Here is a 24403-nt window from a genome sequence, read left to right on the forward strand (position 1 = left end):
TCACATACAGAGATGGCAGCACAGCACAGAAGCTGGCAGACTGTACAGTACCTGCACATTGAAACCTCAAAGAGGTTTCCAAATTTGCACAAAGGGGAAAGTCCTTATCAGTGCAGTTCTGCAGCTGATCCTGTGCAGTTGTGAGTGATTAACTTCGGGGTCACGGGAGCATTTGATGTTTGTGGTTTGCTGTATGGCTGCTTCTTCATATTTGCTTCTAGAGCCTTTTCCCCCTAGCCCAAATATTGGACAAGTGAACAGGATATGCAAAACCCAAAAAACAGGGGAAACCAGAAGGAGTAACCAGCTTTGATAGGAGCATGGCTGAAGGCAGGGGTTTGCAGTGTCTCAGTCACCAGTGGCTGTAGTGGAGAGCTGATGTCTCATGCTGGGTAGAGAAGAGAGGAAGGAAGTGGATTTAGCAGAAAATTGATTGCATCTACTTGGGCTCTTTCCAGCTGAATCCTGAGTTAAGTACATTCATCCTGAACTAATCATTGTGGAGAATTGGCTGAAATCTCACATACTTCTTAAAAGGAAAGCTAAGCATTAAAGGAACAATATCCTTATTGTACCTGAGTGCCAAAAGAAGTGAGTGTACTGTCAGGAGCTGTACCTATTCAGCCCTCTGGCTTGGGAGCTGCTTGTGGTTTAGTACTAATGTGATCTGTTGCAGGAAGCTGTGGTCAGTCCAGCACAAAATATCAAGGGCAACCCAAGGAGGGCTGATCTTTGATTAGATTTCAAATTGGCTGAGCAATCTCCAGTCCATTTCAGTAACTGAGTACAGCTATGATTTTCAGTTTTGTTTTGTTTACGGCAAAGAATACTGGAATATTGTCTAGAACACATATCTAAGGCCCTAGTGAGGTTTTGTTCCAAGTTACCCAGGATAAATCTGAAGCAACATTATTGACATTAGTGTAATTGCTCACCAGTGTGGACAACAGGAGAGTTGTTCTGTGCAGGTCTTTCAAATTTACAGCTGAATAATCTAAACCCAAATAATGTCTTTCAAAACTAGCAGATGCTTTAATACTTTGTCAATCTGAACTTCTTTTTTTTTTTTTCCCCACTGTGTACTGTCCTCTCCAAGTTTTCTTTGTGCTTCTGGACCCAAGGACCACTCCCTGACACATTCTTCCATTGTCCCATGAAGAAAAGGGTTACAGCTGTTGCTCGAGATGTCATTTCTAGGCACTGTGGCTCTTAACCATCTCTCTTTCTTGCAAAGATTTGTCTCGAGGGAAAGAGAATTGAGCACTGTGAGCTTGATGTCCGCAGCACGGGGTGCTGTGGGTGCTGGCTGAGCCCGAGCCCTGCTGGCTGTGGAGGTGCAGCGGCAGCGCCTTTGGTGCTGCCCATGCTGGGTGCTGACTCACACGCTGCTGCCCGAGGAAGCCTGAACTCTGCGAATCCATTCTTGTTGTGAGACAACGCAGGAGGGAGTTTAGGGAAATTGCTCATCTCCCTTGAGGCTCTCCTGCATGTTGCCACAGGACTGGGCTGTGTCCACTCCTTTTGTTCAACATACTTTTCTGTATGCTAGGAGAGGCGATGCTGCAGCTCACTCCATGTGAAGATGACATTCAGCAACCTTCCAGCTCTTCCAGCTCTTGTTCAGATTTCTCTTCATCTGCTTCAGAGCCTGGCTAAGCTGGGACTTTTAGCTGAGGCTGAACCTGAATGGAGAATAATGACTCTCAGGAAAGAACCTGGTAGCAATGGTGAGGGGTCTGCAGTACCCTCAGTCCAACCTCACTCAGCATTTGCTGGCTGTCAGGTGGAGCCTGACAGTGGGTCTTGTCCTGTTCTCAATGTCCACATGGCACTGAGGACCAAACATCTTTTTTTTCCTCCTTCCTTCTTTTCTTCCTTTAGTCTTACTGGAATACAGTATCATCTTCTTATGGATGTATTCCCATAGGAATTGCCTCCCGTTGTGTTTCTCAGCAGCTCACCCCTCACAAAGGCTGCTCAGGACCTTGGGGCAGTGCAGAGCTTGGGAGGTTGGTCCTGTTTCCCTCAGGGAGATCACACGGTGTGAACTTTGATGCGGGGACTCTGTTCCATTTGTGTGTCCCCACACCTGTGTTGTACAAGAAAGACCTGAGCAGAGTTTCAGAATGCTGCTAGATAAAAACACCAGTTGTGCTGGAGATGTGCATCCCATTCACACCCAGGTGCAGCTGAAGTTTCAGACTTTGCCTTACAGAGCTCTTTATTCTGGTGATGATGACTGCAGAGGCTGTGTTCTCTAGGATGCAACAGAAGCTTGAGATCATCAGAGGTTCTAAACAAAAAAAGGGAACAGTTCATACAATACACAGTGAAATGGTGGGACTCTGCCACAGGGACCACTTAGAGGCCAAAAATATAAATTATCTCCTGGAGAAATTAGACAAATTTGAGAAGAATTGGTCCAGTGAGGCTATTAAACATAATAGTTATGGTGCAACCTGTGGTGCAGGAAGGCCTTAAGTGCTGGCTGCTGGAGGCTCAGAGGTTATTCTTGGGAACACTGCAGCTGTGTGAGCCTGTCTGTAATGATCCTTCCCAATGAACTTCCACTCCTGGCCAGACCTGGAGCCAGGATAGATGGATCCTTGTTGCTGACATCGTGGTGGTTCTTGCTGGAGGCTGAATGGCTGTGTCCTGCCTGGAGGGCTTGGGCTGGAGTGGGCTGCACCTCGGGGATGGATTTAGTCTGCCACAGAATGGGCTGGCACTTGGACCCTGGGATAGTGCGATAACACAAGTACTCTTTTAAGTCCTGGTTTACAGGCAGCAGCTGGAAATCTGGAATTCTTTGCTGATAAAGAACAAGAGGCTGTGATGGAATGGTAAAAGCTTCCCATAGTGGAAACTACCTTGAGGGAAGAGCTATAACCCCTGCCCTCCCAGCTTGTTGAGTGCTGGGGAGGCCTCTCATGATTTGGTGGGTTTTTTTGTGTTTGTAAACCCAGCCCTGGGGAAAAAAACATTAAATTGAAGTACACTTGGAGCTTTATTTTACATTTTCTTATGTTGCCACTTGCTGGCTTGTTAAGTAATATATTTTAAGACATATGTTAATACATAGACCCAAAGTAGCTGTTAGATCAATGCAGGCAGTTGTATTTCTGATTTTAAATATATACTTGGCTTATGTTTTTGCAAACCCTTTTTCAGCATAAGTTCTTCTGTTAGAGCTCTGTGGAAATAATTTATGTGTTAACCCTGAAATTGATGGGTGGTATGGGATAGAATAAATATATAAGTGGGAGAGAAAGGAAACATCTGCCAATTTAAACTTGAGCAAATTATATGGAAGCTTGAAAGTATCTGCTAAGTTTATAATGCAGTCTGCACAGGAAAGCCTTGCCAGAGGTCAGAGAGCTTCTTGTCCTGCAGCTTTAAGCAACCTTTTGGTTAAATAACCTGACCGAAGAGTAGGAGGAGACAGAAAGGAAGAGAGAATTCCACACTAGAGTAAACATGGCACGGACATTATGGATACCCTGCCAAAAAAGGTGGGGTTTTCCAGCAAGGTAACAAAAGATATTAGCTATCTATCTACATAATCCTGCTGGAGGCTGACAGCTGCAGTCATGCAGCGAGGTTGGGGCAGAAATATGCCCTGCACAGCTCACAAGTGTGCCCTGCACAGCTCAGAAATGTGCCCTGCACAGCTCACAGGTGTGCCCTGCACAGCTCACAAGTGTGCCCTGCACAGCTCAGAAATGTGCCCTGCACAGCTCAGAAGTGTGCCCTGCACAGCTCACAGGTGTGCCCCGCACAGCTCACAGGTGTGCCCTGCACAGCTCAGAAATGTGCCCTGCACAGCTCAGAAGTGTGCCCCGCACAGCTCACAGGTGTGCCCTGCACAGCTCACAAGTGTGCCCTGCACAGCTCACAAGTGTGCCCTGCACAGCTCACAGGTGTGCCCTGCACAGCTCAGAAATGTGCCCTGCACAGCTCAGAAATGTGCCCTGCACAGCTCACAGGTGTGCCCTGCACAGCTCACAAGTGTGCCCTGCACAGCTCAAAAATGTGCCCTGCACGGCTCACAGGTGTGCCCTGCACAGCTCAGAAATGTGCCCTGCACAGCTCACAGGTGTGCCCTGCACAGCTCACAAATATGCCCTGCACAGCTCAGAAGTGTGCCCTGCACGGCTCACAAGTGTTCCCTCCGTGTCCAGCAGCTGCTGGGGGCTGTGCTGGGCCGAGTCCCGGGAGATGTGCAGTGCAGGGAGGCAGGGTTGCATGCAGGGTTGCATGCAGGGTTGCATGCAGCACAGGAGCCCCTCCCGGGCACAGAGGTGTTCCCTTCCGTGCCAGGCTGCCAAGGGCCAAAAGCCCAGGGAAGGGAGTGAAGCTTTTCACTGGGACATCGTGGCGGGTTGAGGTGAAGTGCAGAGGAGAGTGCGCGGTTTCCCTGGGCTGCGTCGCGGCAGAGATGAGCGCTGGGTGTTGATGGGGCTGTGGCACAGCCGGGAGCCCAGCCCGGCACAGGCCGGGGCAGCCGGGGGGGCAGCGGCCGCTGCCGCCGGCAGAGGTGGCACAGCGCACAGCCTGGAGAGCAGCCCAGAGGGAGGTGACAATTGCATCGCACCAGAGTGCGCTTTTGCCAGAGTCCGAGTAAGAGCTGGGCACCGGTAACTGGGAGGAAAAATAGTTATCTACCATCTGCCTGCCAGGGCAGAGCGACGAGATGGAGAGTGAGAAGGAATGCTGACTTTGTAGCCACGGTTAATTCGCACCGAAAAGCTCGGTTTTGGCGCACAAACATGAATTAGTACAGGAACATAAACTAGAGAATGGTTTCCAATTATTAATTTGAAAATAATTTATTTAAAATTGAAATTTAAACTATAGTTTTCATCAATTTTTTATCCTTTTTCCACAACTATATTTCTTGAAATTGAATCTCCTAATCTCTTTAAAGTGTTCATATCTTGCTATGTCTGCCTACCTGATGATAATATTTTATTAGAATTTGTTCACAGACTCTGAATACTCTTTCCTGAAAGAACCTATGTAAAGGGAGAAAACAATACACATCCTGTACTCCACCTTCATAGGCCTCCAACATACGATGCCACCTTTTGTTTGCAAGAGTTTAAATTTCAAATAAAATCCCAGCATTCTTTTGAAAAAAAGGAAAGGGCCTCTCCCCTGCTTAGATTGTCAAATCCCAGACTAGCCTGGAATTGAATAGGCCAAGTCAGTGACCTCAGGCAGAAAGAATGTTGGTTATTTACGTAGGGCTTCTGCTATTTTAGCAGCAAACCTTTTCTTCTGAAAGGACAATGTATACTGTTTTGTGTTTATGGCCGAGTAAAAAGCTTGTACATTTGAGATTTGCATCGTAATAGCCTTGTAACTCAATATACAGCATCCTCAAAAATAGCAGTGCAAGGCTCTGTTTTGTCTTAGCCAGTGCAGGTCTTTAGAGACGTTTACAAAAGTTCTCTGAAAAACCGACCTTAAGATTCAGCTGCTTGTACGTTTGCTTTGGTGGCTTTTTTTTTTCCTTTCCCTGGAGTTTTGCTTTTTTTTTAAACCTAAAATTACACGTGGTTTCTTTAGGAGCTATCAGGTCAGTGCTCAAAATATTTTGATGCATCTCAAGCTAAGCTGTGCCTGTAGCTTGAAACCAGGAAAACGTGTGAGTGTGTGTGTGTGTGCAGTCCAGACACTGAGCATTTTTCCTGAAATAATGGGAGATCTTTACAGGCATTCTGGCCGGGTGGATGAGCCTGCAATTCCAAATGGTTTTTAAAGTGTGCCTTTCTCAATAGATCGTAACCATGAGGAGCTATTGTGTGAGTAAAGCACACATTTAGGATCCGATCCTGCATTCCTTAAAGTCAATGGGAGTCTGAGCGTGAAAGGAATGCAGGATTGGGTCCTGGAACAGGGGAGCAAAACCGTGTGCCAGATTGCTTTGAAAAGAAGAATACAGCACATCCACAGTAGCCACTTTTTAGTGTTTCAGATTTCAAACGGCTGGAGTCTGTGAAAAGTGGCTTCTGCCAACATGCAGTATCTTCTATTCAAAGGAATTTGGCATTGATTTTTTTTCTTCCCCTATCTTAAAACCCCTGAAAACCCCAGAAATTCACCTCTTCTTTCACAAAGCCTGAGCATTATGAGGAGGGGAGGGGGCCGTGGCAGTGGGGGGATGGAAATTTCTCCAAGCCCAGGGGCTGGGCCGGAGCTCAGTCCCCTCCTGGCACCCTGACTGCGGTGGCAGCTTCATCACGGGACCCCGGCACGGAGAGCTTGTGCTTCGTGGCTTTGTGTGAGTCCACTGTAGGAGACCGAGGAGAAAAATGTGATGAACAGTAACTGAGAGGCTAAAGCAGCCCCGGTTTGCCCCGCTCGCAGTGGCTGGAGTGGCAGAAGCCCTGTGGAAGGAAGCCTCTGTGCAGGGAGGCAGTGTAAGCCAGAGGGAGGGATGGGGAACTGCAGGCCCAGACTCACGTGTGAGCAAAGGAGGAATGGCAACAAATTAAGAACAAGTATTAGAAGCTTTTGTTTTCTTCTGGCACATCTTCAGTTCCTAGGCAGGCAAACCTCCTCTACTGCTGAAAAGGAAACAACTCTCCTGAGTGAAATCCTGCTCCTGTTTTAGCCAGAAGTGTCTGGGCAGAGGAGATAGCAGGGGTGGCTTGTTATTACTTAATGTTTTCAATTATTTATTGTTTTTGTAAAAGTTGGTATTTCTCTTGAAGTTTCAGCTCCTGGACTCATCTGGTGACTTAAAATTTAGCTTCCCCTATTCAGAAATAGTAGCTGTCCAGCCTAGAGGTTTGTGGAGAACTGGCTTGGGTTCTGGAGGTTCCACTTGCCCTTCAGCTCTTGAGTTCTGTGTATCCCGGTTGCTCATCATCAGGTTTGTCACACAGGTGAGGGGGACAGTCACTGCTGGCGTGCCGGAGTGGTGGCAGTGGTTCCCATGGTGATGCTGCTGGGGGCAGCACCTTTGGGAGGACCCTGGGCTGGGAAAGTGCCTTTGGGAGTGTGGGCAGCCCATGGTGCACCACAGACCAGCTCAGAATCCAAGCAGCCCCAGACCAAGAGCCAGGGCATTTTGCAAAACAAAAGCCAGGTTTGGCCTGGTAAAAGTTTACATTTCACTGAGCAGTGATGGAGAGCCTGGCCGGTGGGCAGTGGGCAGGCAGAAGCATTTGCTCAGCTCGAGCCACCTTGGGTCTCGTTCCTCTTGCAGGGGGCTTTGGGCAATACATGGGAATTTTCCTTCACTGTTAAGTTAGTTGGAAATATTTGAGCAAATGTTGTGCATTAATCCTTTGTGTGTGTGTGTCTGTGTGTGTGTGTCTGTGTGTGTGTGTGTGTGTGTGTGTGTGTGTGTGTGTGTGTGTGTGTGTTCACACATTACTGTAGTCTGAAGGCTTTGGGAGGCTGTCACTTAAGGTGCTGGGAATGAGACGAGTCCTGGTGCTGGTGTCACATCAGTCACTGCAGAGATGGCATCTGAAGCAGTTAACAAGCAATTAGGTCCATGTTTAATATTGCTAACTAAAACAGGCACAGTTCTTTGGTCAGCCAGGCATGAAGAGCTCGGGCTGCCACGCTCAGGAAGCTGGGCAAGTCATGAGCCAGAGCTCCCAGAGCACAGAGCTCTCACTGCGTGTCCCGGCCAGCCTTAGCACTGACAGTTCATTCAGTAGGAAGGAGGAGCAATCTCAAGGAGAGAAGCAATGTGAGATGATTTTTATTTTTCCTCCAGAAAGAGCTGTTAAAGAAGGATGCTGTGAATCTGTCTTGCTGCTGTGAGACAAGTCAGGAGCTCCTGGGTGCCCTTTGGGCAGCAGGAGCAGGGCATGGCCATGCTGGGGGCTCTGGCAGGGCCCTGGAGCTGTGCAGGGCGGGGACAGCTCCCCTGCCTGGTCCTGCAGCCGCCTGCGGCCTGCACCCCTCGCTGCCTGCCCCTCCTCTGTGCTGCACAGCCATGTCTCCAGCCAACAGGAATGGCAGCCTCTGAAGTGATGTTCCACGGTGTTAACTTGGGCCGCTCAGACTGTTAATTAGCGCTGCTTTAACGAATTTCCTATCTTTAGCACTGATACCTACGACTGAACTCTTGGATCGCACTCCATATGGGAAGGTTTAATTACATTTCTGGCTAAAATGGTGTCCTTGTTCCATACAGCTGTGACATTACAAATAACAGGACATTATTAGTCACTTCACTCTTTGTCCCCTCTAAGACTGAGACTTTCCCACATGAAGTTAAAAGGCACATGGCTGTTGGGAATACCACCAGAGGGGTGCTGGTGGTGAGGGGTGCTGCGCTGTGGGTTTTTCAGCACGCTGGTAATCTCTGGGATGCACCAGGCAGTATCTGGGAGGCAGGGCTGGGGCTGCAGCATTCCCATGATGTCAGAGGGGAGCTGTTTGTGTTTGAGCAGCGTCAGGCACCGAGACAATGCAGGCTTCTCACATGAACTTGCTTACTCTACAGTACTACTAAATCATGATTACCCAAGGGTTGTGTGTTTTCAATCATCAAAGTACTTAAAATATTATAATAATGCTTGGCACTTTTCAGCTTCAAAGCATGCTGCAGACAGTAATTAGGTCTAATAACCCTGCTGTGACAGTGAGACATTCCTATCTCCTGTCTTACAGGGCGAGGGGGGTGGCAGCCCCTGATCCGGTTGCATCCATCCTGTGTGAGACAGGAGATCTTCCACTGCAGGCTGTGATTGATAAACCGACCTCCCCACAGGCAAATACTCACGGCCAGCAGTGGCAGGGAGGGCTCAGGAGGTGCTTTCCAGGCTAGAGGGGAGGGGGCAGGACACTTCCAGCGCTCTTTTGGGCCGTGTCCCCAAGACTGTAAAACCTGGGCTCATTCACATTTTGTTCCATGGAGTCCTGGAGCAGCATCTGAAACAGCATTGGAAAAAAAGTTTTTACTCAGTCTTGGCTTCCCGGCTGGTGTGTTTTCACCACCCAGCAAAGCGTTGTGGAGACTGGGGAGAATACTTGTGGACAGCCTGTGTCAACTGGAGGTCATTTTTCCTTTTGCAAGCTGTCTTTGAGTTGTTCCTTTGATAAAGGAGAAGCTCTCCCATTCCTTCCTTTTAGTTTCTGACATGTAGAAGATAAAAATTGTGCAGGAAGTAATTGATACATTTAAATAACAGAGACTCAAAAACTGCTTAAATGTCCAAACCACTGTTAAACACTTAGAGACGGTTCTGCTTGAATTTTGTTTTTTTTTTTTTAAGAGTTCCACAAACCTACGTTCTTTTGGCTGTTTGTCGTGTTGGTTGCAATCACCAGTTGTGATCGGTCCTTGGGATAGAGTCATTTCTAGCTTTCATTTCATTATCTGCTAGATCATCTGGTGAATGTTTGCTGGAGTGTTCGTGAGGTCTCTGCCTCCCACCCGAGGCGGTGGCGCTCCCTCAGCCTGGCGCAAGGTGGGGGTGTCAGGAAATGGAAGCTGCTTGTTTGTCACTGGCAGTGCAAAAGCTTTGTGTTCTGTGGGAAAACAAGGCTGAAGGGGGAGAAGGGGCTTCCCCCCAGGAGCTGCTGCTGCTGCTGTCAGGAGCCCACAGCCGGGGGGCTCCCCCTGCGCATTCCCTGCTCTGCTGCTGCAAACTGGTCTGACAGGACAGGCACAAGGAGGGAATCCAGCAGGAGGAGGAGCGAGGGCAGGGTTTGTGAAACCCCACCCCGTGACCTCTGCGCTCGGCTGCTCATTGTTATCCCAATGAGCCGTCAGCAAGTTGCATCAAGTTTTGTCAGAAGCTCTTGACTTTTTCTGTTGCAATATTATGAAAGCAAATAGTAACCAGGCTTGGCTAGACGCAGTCATTCAAAGGCGAGCCAAGCAGCAGGGCCTGTGTGCCAGTGGGCAGGGCGATGTTCCCTTCCCGGGCTGGCCAGGTACTTGGCTCAGCTGGCTAAAGGAACATGGGGGGGTTTAACTCGTAATTTCTGCCTAATTGGCAGTAACAGGTCACAGCCACACAGAACAGGCTGGTGCTGTGCATGTCCCCGAGTTGCTTCAGGACCTTGAGAGGTGAAGCCTCCTTGTCCAGCACCTGGAGCACAGGGCAGGCATCCCAACATCCCAACAACATCCCAACAACATCCCAACATCCCAACATCCCAACAACATCCCGACATCCCAACATCCCAACAACATCCCGACATCCCAACAACATCCCAACAACATCCCAACAACATCCCAACATCCCAACAACATCCCAACAACATCCCAACATCCCAACAACATCCCAACATCCCAACAACATCCCAACATCTCAACAACATCCCGACATCCCGACATCCCAACATCCCGACATCGAGGTGTTGCACCCACCCCGCTGCCCTGGGGCTGGGGGCACCAGCACTGCCTCTCCTGGGGATTCCTGTTCCCCTGGCTGCGATTGCCAGCACATCCCTCCTGGCTGCAGTTTGCACACGATGCCCAGGCACTCCGGGGGTGGTGTCTGACCATGTTCAGTGCTGTCATTCAGTCAGCCCTTCCAGAGGGCAGTGGAATGTACACTTTTGCCTTTATTTCTAAAATGCAGAATGCAGAAGCCAATATAGGCATCCATGGTTGTGTGAGTGATAACTTGCTGTTTCTTGTTTATGAGATAATTATTGTACAGTCCCTGAATTAAATTCTTGTAAGGTAAAAGGCCTGTCAATCTTATTAATCATTGCTAGTAATAGTCATTATCATGTGAGCAAGCTGCTTGCCTGTTTTATGAGTTTAGGCAAGTCAGTTCTCTAATAGGTGTCTTGTTTTTTTAGGTTAAAAATGGGGGAAATGGTGTTTTCCCTCAGTTTTGAAAGGTGGTGTGCTGGGAGGGCAGTGTAGTACAGAGGTGGCAAGTGTGGGGCAGGGAGGGCAGCTCTGTGTGCTGGGCAGGGATCCCAGCAGTGCAGGGCTGCTGGGGACACTCACAGTGGGGCCAGGCACAGGGCAGGCAGCTGCCACGTGCAGCTGACACCTGTGTGTCGGAGAGGCACTCCAGAGCACTGGCTTTGCCTTGCTGGTTTGGGTCAGAGGCTTCCCACTCCATCCCAGTCCAGGAAAGCGCTGACCCCACTGGCTCCATGCTGTGCCAAGGAAAGAATGGGAGCAGAATTTGTGCCGCTCCTACCAACCTCAGCACTGGCAGGCTGAGCTACAGAGTGGGATGTTGGGGTCCAACTGCCCCTTCTGCAGTGCTCTGGAGATGCTTGTGCCTCCCTGCACTGGCACCTTGCCCTCCTGCAGAGATCCTTCAAGCAGCCAGTGCTGGGATTTGTCCCAGATCACCCCTGCTGCTTTCTCAGCACGGTGGGTGTGTGCTGGGGTGATGTGCTGGGGTGATGTGCTGGGGTGCTGGGCAGTGCTCCTTCCCCTGCAACAAACACTCAGCTCCAGGTGAGCACGGGGGAAGAGCTGCACCAGCATTTCCAAGGCAGGTCCCTCTTCTGGGTGGACATTTCGTCTCCACCTAAACACAAGTTGTGTGCCAAGCCTGGATCTGACAGACACAACATGTCCTTTACAAAATCATTCTGGCCTCTTTCCTTTTCTCCTTTCATTCCATGTACTTTAACTTTCCCTAGAGAGGTTTAAAAACAGCTTTGACAAGCAGGAGGGAAGATCTAGATGTGGTTGCTCCTGCATCAGTTGAGAGAGGCCCCAATGTCTCCTGATTGCTGTCCCAGCCCTGTGCCTTGTTCAGGGATGGCCCAGTTTTACCTAAGACTCTTGGAGGGGATGAGCACATTGCCCACGTCACCAGGGTCCTGGTCCCACCAGAGCCACCGGGCAGCTGGAAAGACAAACAAGAGCTGCCTCCACCTACCAACAGTATGGAGACAGCAGCCCGTGAGATCGACAGCCCAAGAATGTGCACACAAAAGAAGCATTTCCCTCAGCCACGACAGTAAAACCACCAGACAACCACATGCAGCATGTGATTTCCCAAAAGTATCAGCCCAGATCCCAACTCCTTTGTGCCACACACTGTTTCCCAGGATCACATCACAGTGGCAACGTGTAAAAGGCACTTCCAAACACTGAAAGTTAATCACATTTTCCTCAACGTTGTTTATGGAAACCGTGGAGAGCTCTCCTGCCCTGCAAGCGGGCTCAGCGTGCCGGCCCTGGGCGTCAAACCCTCCAGGAGATGGGTGGTGTTCCTGGTGAGCTGCAGGAGACATCCAGGCTGACTCCATGGAGTGAAGCTCTGGCAGTGACCTGGGATCTGTGAATTCCTCTTGCCCTCTCCCCGTGGTGTGGCTGCTGGCCCGGCACAGCTGCTGTCCCTCTGGGGCTGCCAAGGGCTGCTCGGAGCTGCCACACCCCGGGAGCTTTGGCCACCGGCGCCCTGGCAGAGTGGGAATGAGGTGAGCTGGGATGAGTGTGCTTTCCCTTCTCCCTCTCTGGTTTTGCACTGGTGAAACAGCACTGCTTTCAACAGAGCAGCTCTGATCTGCTGTATCTACAAACTGATTGTGCTTGGTGGTTCTTGAATTCCTGGTTTGAATCCTTTCTGTTGGGACTCTCTGGAGTCTGCTGTGCATTTCTTCACTATGAAGGGAGCCACCTGTCAATGACTGTCACAGGCTTTGTCAGTCAGTTCCACATGGGCTAGTGAAATGGCAAATGTCAAAACTTGAGTACCAAATCTCTTGTTTTCTGTGTGATTTTACTGCCCTTCCCTCCATCATGTGTGCCTTGTACTGCTTTCGTGTTGCAGGGAACTGCTGTGGCATTGGGTATTAATGTTTTTGAGGGTGGCAGGAACATCCATATGCAGCATCCTTTACGTAGTCCTTTGGAGACAAACGCTGCTGTTGTTGATTGCAATGGATGTGAGCCTGCTGGGATTTTACCTGCCAAGAAAATTGTCTCAATTTGCAAAGGAGTCTTTTCCCCAAAATCAATTTTGAGCTTAGATTGCAAGTTTTTCAGGAGTTGTTATCAGCTGGGTCCCTTAACCTGCACTTAAAGGTAACATTTAGTAGGTACCTAAGGCAAGGTTTGGTACCTGATTTGGTAAGGCCAGATAGAGCCAAGAGCCTGACCCTCAGCCCTGGCTCTGGATGGGTCCTCCAGGGAACAGAGGGGCCAGGAACAGGCCCCGCAGACAGGTACAGGGGGTGTGCTTTTCACTTTGCACCCTGAACCCCTGGGTTTGGGGATGAAGAACAAAATTCTGATGGTCCTATGTTTTAACAGGGAGAAGATTACGAGGGAAAGCATTCTACAATGTCAATGGCAAGGTGTACTGTGAAGAAGACTTCCTAGTAAGTAAGATTTCAGGCTTTTTTTTTTTTATTCTTTCTGAAGCAAATCATTCTTTTATGTTGGCTTGTTTGCTTTGAGAGACAGTTGATGGTGTGGGGCCTCCTGGCAGTGGTGGAATGGGGAAGCATCTGCCACTGACTCCTTGGTTTGAGGCGGTGGCTGTAAAACCAAGAGCGTAACTGTCCATAAGCCATCAGAAAGTGTAAATTATGAGAATGAACACTGGAGCTGCTCAGGCTTGGGACTTGAATTGCGGCCACAGAGACTCCTGCCAAGGCTGAGCTCGAAGTCAAACATCTGGGGAGTAGCAGTGCTCGGAGGAGGGAGAGGTTTGTGCGGGAGCAGGCGCTGCTTTGGTGAGGCACAGTTCAAGCACTGCTCTGCCCCGCTGCGCTGGGGCTGGCCTGCCATTAGTGGGAACTGCTGGCCATGGACGGGCAACTCAGCTTCTCTCCCTGCTCACAGAGCTTTTGTAAATGCTCTACTTTAACAGAGACTCAGTCAGGAAAGGAAAAATGAAGCCTGTTGTTGAGCTGTGTTGTTTCAAAAATAAAATATTCATGCAATTAAGGGTGAGAATTGTGCAGTGCACCACAGATTATTTGATAAGTGCAGACCATTTATAATTAAGATTTAAGAGGATGGGGTGGCTGGGAATTGCAATTAGAGAGCAATGATATATTTTAGCTTAGAGAAAGATGAATCGAACAATCAGTATGTTGAATTTATGCCACTTTATTTATTGAAATACCATTAATTTGGAAGCTTGAGTCTTCCAGAATGACTTTCCATTTCTAATTAATATACAATCATGCTGTTTGCAAAGGAATTATTCAAAGTATATCCCACAATAAAATTGTTACTGGCAGTTCAAAGTGCACAAGTGCATTTCTCATCTATGCAATCTATAAAAATCATGGAAATTCCTACAAGATACATTACATTTGCCTTCATGTGTTACACCTTCACTGTGAGCTGGAGCCTGTTGGAAAAGAAACCAAAATGTGTTTTGTGCAGAAAATTAGTATCTTGTTATAATTGAAACTTGTTATTGTTTTGCTTGCATTCTGGAGAGAAAATTATTTTTTCTTCCTTGCTTTTTTCAGCTCTTTCTTTACTGTTTCTGCAGATGCGGGGGGGGGGGGGGAGAGGAGATGGAGTGTGAAAGGAGGGGCTGAAACCTTTGAGATTTTTCATTTGAACTGCGTTGGAATGTACTTTCCCCATGATCAAAACCTTTCATCCAGACTTAATGACATGATTGTTGTTATTAGCTTGTAATTTCAGCCTAAACACAATAATTTTAAATCTAAAAGTCCTAATCTTTTGGAGAACATTCAGTTTTCATGGGGTAGGGGGAAAACTCTTTAGTTCAGGCATGTTCTGTAGTGGGTTTCTGAAGGAAGATACTTGCAGAGATTTTCCCAGGAAAACTGAGGTTAAAGACCTGATAGGAATAAACTTTGTGCAAGTTAGGCAACTGTTGGGACATTTAAGGCACAGATTTAAAAGCCCAGACTTCCCACAGGTGTGTTTTAGCAGATTCCCAGCAGCAGAGGGATGGGGGAGAAGCAGATGAAGGGACACTGTGTAAGTCAGCAAAGAAACCAAAGTCTGACTTGGTCCCTGCTTGTGGTAATCTTGCTGCTGCTCAGGAAGTAACTGCATCTTCTCTCAGCTCCCCTGAGCAAATGTCCTAGCAAGAATCCTAGGAATTGCATGGTATCACCAATGAAATCAAACAACCTTGCCTATTTTAGAGTTCTGTGAACAGGGAAAGCACAAAGCTTTTCTCAAAGTTGAAAGGAAACAGGCTGCAAAATAGCCATTAAAGAGGAAATTATTTTAACTACTTCATCTTCCCAGGTCTTCCTCTTGAACAGTGGGAAACCCAATCCTTTCTAAGAAGAGGCATTTTCAGTCCAAAGCAGAAAATGAAATGCTTTTTCTATATAAATGAGAATTTCAGTCTCTACCATGACTCCAGTTCTTTAGTGCAGCTCCATTACAGTGCAGCAGGATTCCCTGCTGACACCATGGCAGTGGAATGTTAGGGAAGTTAAGGCAGGGGGATAAGAAAAAGATTATTTCAGTTTGGGAATGTAAACAGATCCAGTCTAACTGCATTATTACTGTATTGCTGCTAAGAAAATGCATCCTGCCATGGTGTCCTTCCTCTTTCTTGGCTTTTGTTTGGCTGGGGATTGATCAGGAGAGTCCGGTGCTCCTGTTGGCCTGGGAGCGGGGTCACAGCTCTGTGCACTTGCAGCCCCACAGCCCGTGACCAGGTTATTTCAATCATGGCAAGGGATAGAAAGCAGAGCAGCTTCAGCAGAGTGGGCAGGAGGTGCAGGGCTGTCCCACGGGGCGCTGGTGACAGCCCGGCTGTGTGTGCCTTGTGATCCTTCCAGGGATTCCCAGGCTCACACTGAGAGGTCGATGTTCCCTTGTTCCTCACGGTGCCACCGAGGCAGCAGTGCCTGAACGTGGCCCTCATGTGGCTCCAGCAAGAGGGGAAGCTGCTGTCCTGTCAGTGGGGCACAGAGGTGGTGGCACCTGGAGCCCCCCTGGTACCTGGAGGAGAGCCTGTCCCCTTCCCAGGGAGGGCTGTCATTCCTGTCACCCCACTGCTGCCTCTGCTGATCCCATTCATCTGCAGGTGCTTCTTCCCTGTCATCCCTGCAGTCACACTGGGTATGTCCTGCAGGCCAGGCCGGGCAGGACACAGTGATTTTTGGGCTGCAGTGAGTAGCACCTGCACAGTAATGGGCAGAAAAGCTGAAATGGCTCTCAAAGTGAACAAATGCAGAAAATTTTAGTGAAGAATGGATATTATTTATGGGTTTCTTCCTACTGTAGCTACTAGAAATATTGAACATCCTATAGATGTCAGTATTTTATTTCTCCTGCTGCAATACCACATTTTGCTGTGCCAGACCAGCTCCTGCTGGAGCTGCAGCCAGTGGCTCAGATGGGATACCTGGTTCTTTAACTACCACTCATTCCTGACAAATCAGCTCATCAGAGGTGGCATGTGGAATTCACTGCAGTGTCACCTGTGGCCCCTAAAGCCAAGACCTTGAAAAAACGCTTTCTTTGATCCTTTCAGACGTTGGGCTCTTGGAAGAGCCCTCCTTGGCTAAAGGATCCCCCTCAAGGTCCAGCCAGGGCTGGGTCCAGCTGCTCCAGGGCTCTCTTCTCTTCCATCTGCGCTCTGGCCATGGCTCCTGTGCAGGTGGCATTTGAGCAGAGCACAGCTGTCACCTGAGGCGCAGCGAGCCCCTGAGACCTTTGGCGGCCGAGTGCTCCCGAAACATCAGTTGGTAAAGGTGTGGTGTGAGGAGCTGCTGGCATCGACCTTTCCAAATGTGCCCCTCTCTTGGAAAAGTGCTTTTGATTTGTGGACACAGGTCAGGGCTGAGCTGGTGCTGGTGCTCCTGGTGAGCACTGTGAGGCTGCCCCAGGACACCCCACGCTGCCCCTGCCAGGGCTACAAGGTACATCCTCCTGGCAAAGAGTTTTCCCACGTTTGCTCTCACTGAGAGCACATTCTCCACACCAGGAGGTTCATTTTGCTCTTTCTTTGCAGGGAAGAAGTGTCAGAAGTTTTTTTCCCCACTTGTGCAGTTGTAGGTGGGCAGGGGATGCCGCGGTGCTGCTTTCTGTGGGGCTGGGACTGGATGGCTGGGACTGCCCTGCAGCTGGAGGAGTGGAATACCTCTGCCCCCCAGGGTTATTTTTGTCAGCCTCCTGCTGCCAGCCCTGATTAGCTGCGCATTCTCTCAGTGCTCAAAGCCTTATTGGCTAATTGAATGAAGTGAATGAATCAGATTAAAAAAAATAAATACGGATAATTCTACTTCTGCCTAAGAGATTGCCTGATCTGTGCCATTTCCAGGAGGATACCGCATGTGTGAGGAGCAAAAAGAACAAAAACAACCCCCCACACTTTACACTGCTTTGCTTTAGCTCTAAGGAAGATCCAGTTACTCCTTTAAATGCCACCTTAAAGTAACAAGTCCAGCAATACCCAAGTCTTGCCCCAGCCCTGTTAGGAGCTGTTATTTCATGAAAGGAAATAAAACAAATGACAGTTTAATCCTTTCCTGAAAGCTCTTTGGACACAGATGGCTAACTAGCCATAACAGAGACACTGTTCCTGGTGAAGTGAACAAAAAATAAATGCCTTACTGTATAATAAATAATCCCAGTCAGATGTTCATGTTTCATTTTGTTGATAAATTGCTGCATAATCATGGGTGAAGGAAAAATAATTTTAATTTGTCTTTCCTTTTCTATGCTTAAATATAATGTAAAGAATTTTTTTAAATACTGTTTTGCTTGGCAAAAACCACTAAAAATGTCACCAAAGCAACCTGAATTTTAGATCTACTATCTATCTCTTTTCTATTTTTTCCTCTTTTTGATAGGCTTTCCCTTCTTCTCTTGAGGTAATGAACATTATTGAATGGGGGTCCACTAGAGGTTAAGAAATGAGAGAATTTCCCTCGAGGGAGGACATGAGAGGGAAAATGAACCTCGTGACAGATGTTAGTAACATTGCTTAATGCACTACTGGAAGAGGCTCAGATGCTCTGGAAATAACCTATTACAGACACCACAGGCTGCAGTGCATTGCAGGAGGGTCACCCGAAACTTCCCCTTGTAAGATTTTCTCTTTCACTGTCTTAAAACTTTGCCAAATTTAATCATTTAGGCTGAACTTCTTCATGCTAGGTTTTTGCCTCTGGCTGACTTTGCTGTCATTAGTTGTTGAAAGTTTCATCTAGAGCTGTTCATCCATTTCAGTGAGTAAGACTGGAGGAACTCTGCCCATAAATCCTCAAAGAGAAAGGCTCTACAAGCTTCATTTTGCACATGGCAACCATAAAGAGACTCAGCGCATTGCAGACCTGCGGGAGCCTTTGGGTGTCCTCTCCCTGCCCTCCCCTGCCCGAGAGGGCTGTGGCAGGAGGAGGGCAAGCAGCCCATAGCCCAGCAGAGCCCCTTGCAGCCCTGCAGTGTCTCTCCGGCCTTCTTCCTCCTCTCCATCCAGTCTGGTGGCGTTCTGGATCCCTTTCTCCCCCACCCCAGCCACTGGTCCCCAGCCTTCTCTTTGCTGGTCTCTGCAATGCAGAAGTTGGCTACAGAGGACATGCAGGGCTTTGTCTTACATCCACAACTGTAAATGTCACAGTGAGATCAGAAATGCAGAAGTTATCAGGGTGTGCAAGAGCAGGAGGCAGGTGGGAAATGGAAACGCTCATCCTGTCACGGGGAAGGGACAGGATCTCACTCAGGAGCAGCTGAGTGATGGGCAGCTCATCAGAGCAGGGCTTGCACCTTCATCTCCTGTAGCACCAAACACAGCAAGACCCCTACCCCAGCCAGGGCCCCTGGGCATGGCTGCCATGTAAATATTAATACTAATGAGGCTTTTCTTCTCAGTTTGTGCACATGCTGTTTTCCAGGCCTGGCAGTGTGGGAAATGGCCTGTCCCACTTGCTGGGGCCCTCAGAAGATAGTTTTTATTTAGTTTAAAGGAAGCTGGTGTCAGCTGGAGTCAGAGGTTTGATTTTCCATCTCAGTGACTATAAATGTTTGGAAGTCCCCCTTGGGAGGGAGCCCTGGGACTGGTGCATTAGTCAGAGAGCCCATTTCTGCCAAGTGAGACTCATAGAAAAAAACAGACTCAGTTGAAAAGGTGAATGATTGAAGTTGCAGCTTGTGTCCATTTCCTATCTAAGGGGAATCACAGAGCACATGGAGTTGTAGATAACTGGGAGGATGCTGTATGGAGGAGACTGGCTGTTAGAAGCCATACTCCAGTCAGAGAACAGACAGACATTGGAGTTTATTGATATGTTTAAAGAATGATGGAATCAAACCTTAGAAAGGGATTTGCTGCAATATTCCTGATGTACAGAAGCATAAGGAAGTCTGTGAGTGTTTTCAAGGTGCTGGTTGCTCTAGGTTGGGACAGAAGGTTCCAGAGTCGGTGCTGCTGTCACTGAAAACAAAGGCAAACAGTTGGAGCATGTTCCTGATGGGGGCACGAGGGAGTGCAGTCATGTTGCTGCTTGTGTTTGTCTTGCTCCAGCCCCTCCCTGCCAAAAAAATTTGAATAATTTTCTTCCTTAGTTTTCCCTAAGTTTGTAATATGCCAGTGGTTCTGGGTGTATTTTATAAATGAGTTTGACAGTAATGATGACTAATTGAGGTATTCTGAATTGAAGCATTGGGTCAAAAGTACAGGTGGGCCTAAAATTCAAGTTTCATACTATGTAGGGATATTAGTCAAATATTGGTCTGCCTCTGCACTTTGGACTTGGATGTGAATCAGCATGAAGAGTGTGTAGAGCTGATAGTTTGGATTTGCTTCTTATTGCAACACAATTCCAGAGTGCTGTATCCTGGATCAAGAAGTTACAAGTCCATTGAAGCTGGTGGCAGAAGTCCCATTGTCTGCAGGAGGCATCTGGGTTTTCTCCTGGGGACCCTCCCCAGAGGACAAAGTATCAAAGCTGGGGCCCATAAACAAGGAGAGAAGCTGAGGGTGCAGGCTGTGAGCACCGTGTGCAGGACTCACCACAGGGCCCACTGGGCAGCACTGGGGCCCCAGGAGAAACCAGCTGGAGTCCTGAGACACCTCAGGTTTATGAAAGAGCAATGCCCAGGTGGTACCTAGCCCCAGGTGATAATGCACATAAACGTGATGCAATGAAATTTCAGAGTGTGAGGAAGGCCTGTGTTCACTATAAGGGCGCTCAGCCTTTCCTGAACTGGGCTGCAGGTTGTTAAATGAGTTGGAGGAATCACTCTGGGACATGGCAAAGGAGACAAGGAGAGGCAAAGACAGTTTTTTTCTGAGATGTATCACTACTGACTACCTTTTGTAACTATCCCATGTGTTACACTTGCTGGTGGAATGTTGGAAGAGCCTGTTACCAAGTCCAGTTGGTTTCATGCCAGTTAATCACTCCGCTATTTTCTCTTGAGATGGTGATCCAAATAGTCAGACTGTCCATTTTTCTTAATATTCCATTGAAAAGTAAATTACAATAACTGAAGCACACTTAAAAGAACTAGAGCTCTTTCTAATTATGTCTTAACTCCTGCCAAACACTTGCAAGCAGACAGCATTAATTTTTTTCTACGGGAGGGTTAGAAAAAGACCCGTGTGAGAAAGTGGCATGTTTCCACTTTGGTAATACACGTTGGTATTAGCTGCTGTTATGTTCTGAATTGATATCTCTCAACAACTGTTTTGAATAAAATCCAGATAATTTTTGTTCCAGGAAGATAGGTTCTTGTGTAAACAGTTTCTTTCAGTGTATCAGTAGATGGTAGCAGTGACAGTAACAACCTGCAGCAGGGTACAGCCCTGTGCAGTGTGAAGTGCTTTGCAGTGTGAATCAAGTCAGTAAATGTTGGGCTCTGTAATATGATGCAGAGTTAAAGCTGTTGATTCAGCCTTTTCTCTTGATCATTATCACTGTGATGCTCCCACAGGAGTTTGTTTAAGAAAGGTCTAGGTAAGAAAATCATCAGTGGCTCCTAATTAATCACACAGCAAGAAGCCTTGGTGAGTGCTCAGCCAGGGTCTCTGTAGGATGTACATGGCTGGTCTCTTCTCAGGGGCTGTAAAATGCCTGACTGGCAGAGGCACAGTTCAGGATCTGCTGAATTCCTGGCACAGTTCTGTGCATGGCCAGACCTCTGCTACCTCTCTGCAGAGCATGGAGTCCCTCCTTGCCCTGTCCTTGTCCTTCAAACATCACAAAGTGGAAAGACAGAAGCTAGAAGGCAAACTGCTGTGTAGTGTTTCCTCACAGGCAGCAAGGCAGAGTCAAGCAACAGGGTATATGAAGGGGTTTCAGCAGGATGAAGAGTAGAGTTCTGGACTATTTTCCTTTGGTTAACCTGTCACCTGCCATGAGGCTCCTTTATCTTTGAGCCTGAGAAGGCCCCATTTTGTCCAGTTCATTTTAATCGCTGCATTGAAAGATGTGTGTAAAAACAACAACAAAACCCCATCTGCATGAAACCAAATTTGATATTTGCTCCCTCTCTTAATGTGATCCCATGAATTTCTTACATTGTTGTGTCTCATGTAGTAAAGGTCCCATGCAGAGAGCAAACAATGCAGCAGTGAGAAGACAGATGCTCTGCTAATGGGAAACCAAGGAGCAGAGTCTGTGAGGGATTACAGGCAGCCTGGGGTTGGAATACATTATTAGCATAGCACCCAATTCAGAAATTAGTTTTCAGAATTAAATGCCTGAAGCATTTTGGCAAGACCTCCTTATCATCCCACTCAAAAGCTCTGAAAGCGTGAAAGAGTGGGAATCTCAAGCCTGGGCTGGGCAGCCGCGTTGGGTGAGCGTGCAGTGCTGCAGCAGTGAATTGGAGATTTTACAGCTTCATACCATCGCCGGGGCAGCAGCTGCCACACCCACTGAAATGTAACCCACTGGCTCTGCTCGCACAAACCTTCAGCAGGTTTTGGACATCCTCATCAAAGAAGCAAATGGGCCTGAATGAGATTCCAGGGTCTGTTTCCAGGAGGAAGGTTTTGTCTTGTTGAGTGCATAACAGCAGGGAAGAGCAGCAGCCCCTCCTTGGCACAGTCAGGCGTGTGAGGGAGGAGCAGTGACATGTCTTTTCAAAGGCCTGACATTGCCTAAGGTAGAAAGCTTGGTCCTGAAGCCTTTTTCAGGAACACTATTTTCTGAATGTTTTTCTTTTGAAAATCAGGATGGGAACATCAAACCTAAAAAGACCCTGGTAGACAACCAAGATTTGCTACAGGACTGAGAACAGGCAGGAGAAATTGTTTCTCATAGTACTTGGTGGGATTATCCTCCATGCATAATTGTTCATTATATGCTCAAAATTCATTGTTAATTTCTTTTAGATATATTGCATATTAGACAGAAGAGTTATAAATCCCAAGATTATCACAGGAGGATACTAACAGGCCTAAATATTCAGGACAGAAGGGGTCTTGTTTTCCTCTTACATTGAAACAAAGACTCTTGGACAGGATCATTAGAGATTTTTTTTTTGCCTGTTTGATAATCAAAGTATATTGGACAGCAAACAAAAGAAAAGTTTAGCCAGCCAAGTCTTCTACTTTATTTTTACTCTGCTATTCTAACATAATTAACATATTTCTCAATGTTTATTTAGCTTCCCAGAGTCTTATTTTATATAAGTATCATTGAGGAGCTGAATTACAAAGTCTTGATTTGTGCATATAAAATGAGATTTTATTATCCTGGTAGAGAAGACAAGGACAAGGTAAATAAGGGAGAAAACAGTTGAGACCAGACTTAAGAAATCAGGAAAAATAATATGCCAGCTCTTCAACTTGCACTTTGTTTCCTTTGCATCCTGGTGTATCCAGCATTGTACTCCTGAGTCACAGAAGGGAGAGTAAAGTGATTTTCAGTTTTGAATTTCAGAGCTGCTCTTTTAATAACAACTTCTCTCAGTGTTTTTATATATGCTCAAGGAGTACCTGTAATGAATATTAGGGAGAGTTCAAAATGACACTTCCCATTTGTTGTGGATAGAGTGTCCATAGACTTCTGACTGCCCCCATCCAGACTGACATTGGTCTGTATTTACATCACTTTACTGCTCTGCCAACAAAATACTTTTTTTAAGAACCTGGCACAGAGGGAACCCATTTATAGAGGAAGGCTAGAATCGAGCCCCACATTGCTTAGATCCTGAATGAAGCTGTGCCTGGGAATGCCACGGGAACAGGAACCAGAGCTGAGATTTGGCTGCTCCATGAGGGTCTTGCCTATCAGCCTCTGTCACCTCACTGCTTCACCTCTGCCTGTTTTTCATGTCTCCAGATTGGGAATGGGGGCTGCTGTGCTCAAAAGCTCTTTTTACTCCTCTGACTCTGTCAGTAATAAGAGAGGCTCTGAGTCTGTCCTTCTCCTCTCTCAGTTACCCTCTCACAAGCTCTGGGCACCAGGGCCTCTCCCTCCCAGCCGTGCTGGGAGCCCACCCCAGGAGGCTCCTGATGTGCTGAGAGACAACAAAGAGGCTCCTCTGCCTTGTCTGCAGAATGGAGCAAGTCACAACTCCTCTCCCATTGCACACACAGGATCTGGGAGGGTTGTTAATAATCAAGTGCTTCAAAGGCAGACGTTGACAATTTTAATTAGTATTTTAAGACTTTTAAATTCTGCTTCTAAAATTCAAAGCTTACTACAGTAGCTCTATTTGAACACTCCAAGTTAGGATCAAACAGTGCAAAGAAGAAGTTCTCAGTAAGCTCCAGAAATGTCGAGAAAGTAATTTATTGCTTTTAGCAGCAGTGCCCACAGTGTTGCCATCCTGTAGAAAACACTGCTGCTGGGCTGTTACTCTTTTCCAGCCCAAATAGATTTAAAATATAAGCAGACCTGGATCCAAAACCCTGATCTCACTGAACCAGACTTTCAGTCTGTCTGGGATTGACCCTGTGACCAGGAGAGAGAAGAGTGTAGTGGTAAAGGACAGCTCCCTAAGCCTGGGAAATATTTTGTCACTGCTGTTAGACTTACTGCCATTTTGCCAAGTCTTCTTAATGGGGTAATCCAGTTCTGGATGTGTTTGACTAATAACAATTCTCTTGTTAAAAACAAATCATGGTTTTAATTTAATAGGGTTACTTATATAAAGAGTGATTTTGTGTCAGCAAAGCCTTTCTTTCTGACAAACAGTATAATTTATGACAATCTAGTTAGCAATAAATGCCATTAATCTGACCATTATGCCATTCTCTTCCTGGGGAGTAATGTCCCCTCTTAATCAATAGCTGGGTGAATGCTCCTTTGCATTCCTTATCAAATGACAGCCAGATGGTACTGGTAAATTCATTCCAGCAGGATTTTAGAATTAGCTGGATTTGTGCTGTTGTTAATCCTCTGCTGTCTGTGTCACTGGGACCTGCCCACCTGTTTCCAGTAAGCCTGGAGTTCCCAGCCCTAGGAACAGTCTAGCCAGAGGGTTACTCAGCCATGGGGCAGCCAAGAAACATCCCAAGTAGTGAGACCTTTTTTCTGCATGAGTAAGAAAAATGAAAAAGCAAATAAAAGTAGTATCTTGCAGCAA

The 24403-nt window shown here is 47.4% G+C and overlaps 1 protein-coding gene across 2 annotated transcripts in view; it reads left to right on the forward strand.

Moving 5' to 3' along the window:
* The window catches only part of LOC119705482 (WT1 interacting protein), an 83959-nt gene that overhangs the window by 48055 nt on the left and 11501 nt on the right, over positions 1 to 24403 (forward strand). For both annotated transcript variants that reach the window (XM_038147962.1, XM_038147963.1), the window contains exon 3: positions 13217 to 13284. In XM_038147962.1, the coding sequence (XP_038003890.1) occupies positions 13217 to 13284 (68 nt within the window). The remainder of the gene's footprint in view (positions 1 to 13216; positions 13285 to 24403) is intronic.

Source organism: Motacilla alba, chromosome 11 (assembly GCF_015832195.1).
Source record: "Motacilla alba alba isolate MOTALB_02 chromosome 11, Motacilla_alba_V1.0_pri, whole genome shotgun sequence".
In the NCBI taxonomy this organism is placed as follows: Eukaryota; Metazoa; Chordata; class Aves; order Passeriformes; family Motacillidae; genus Motacilla; species Motacilla alba.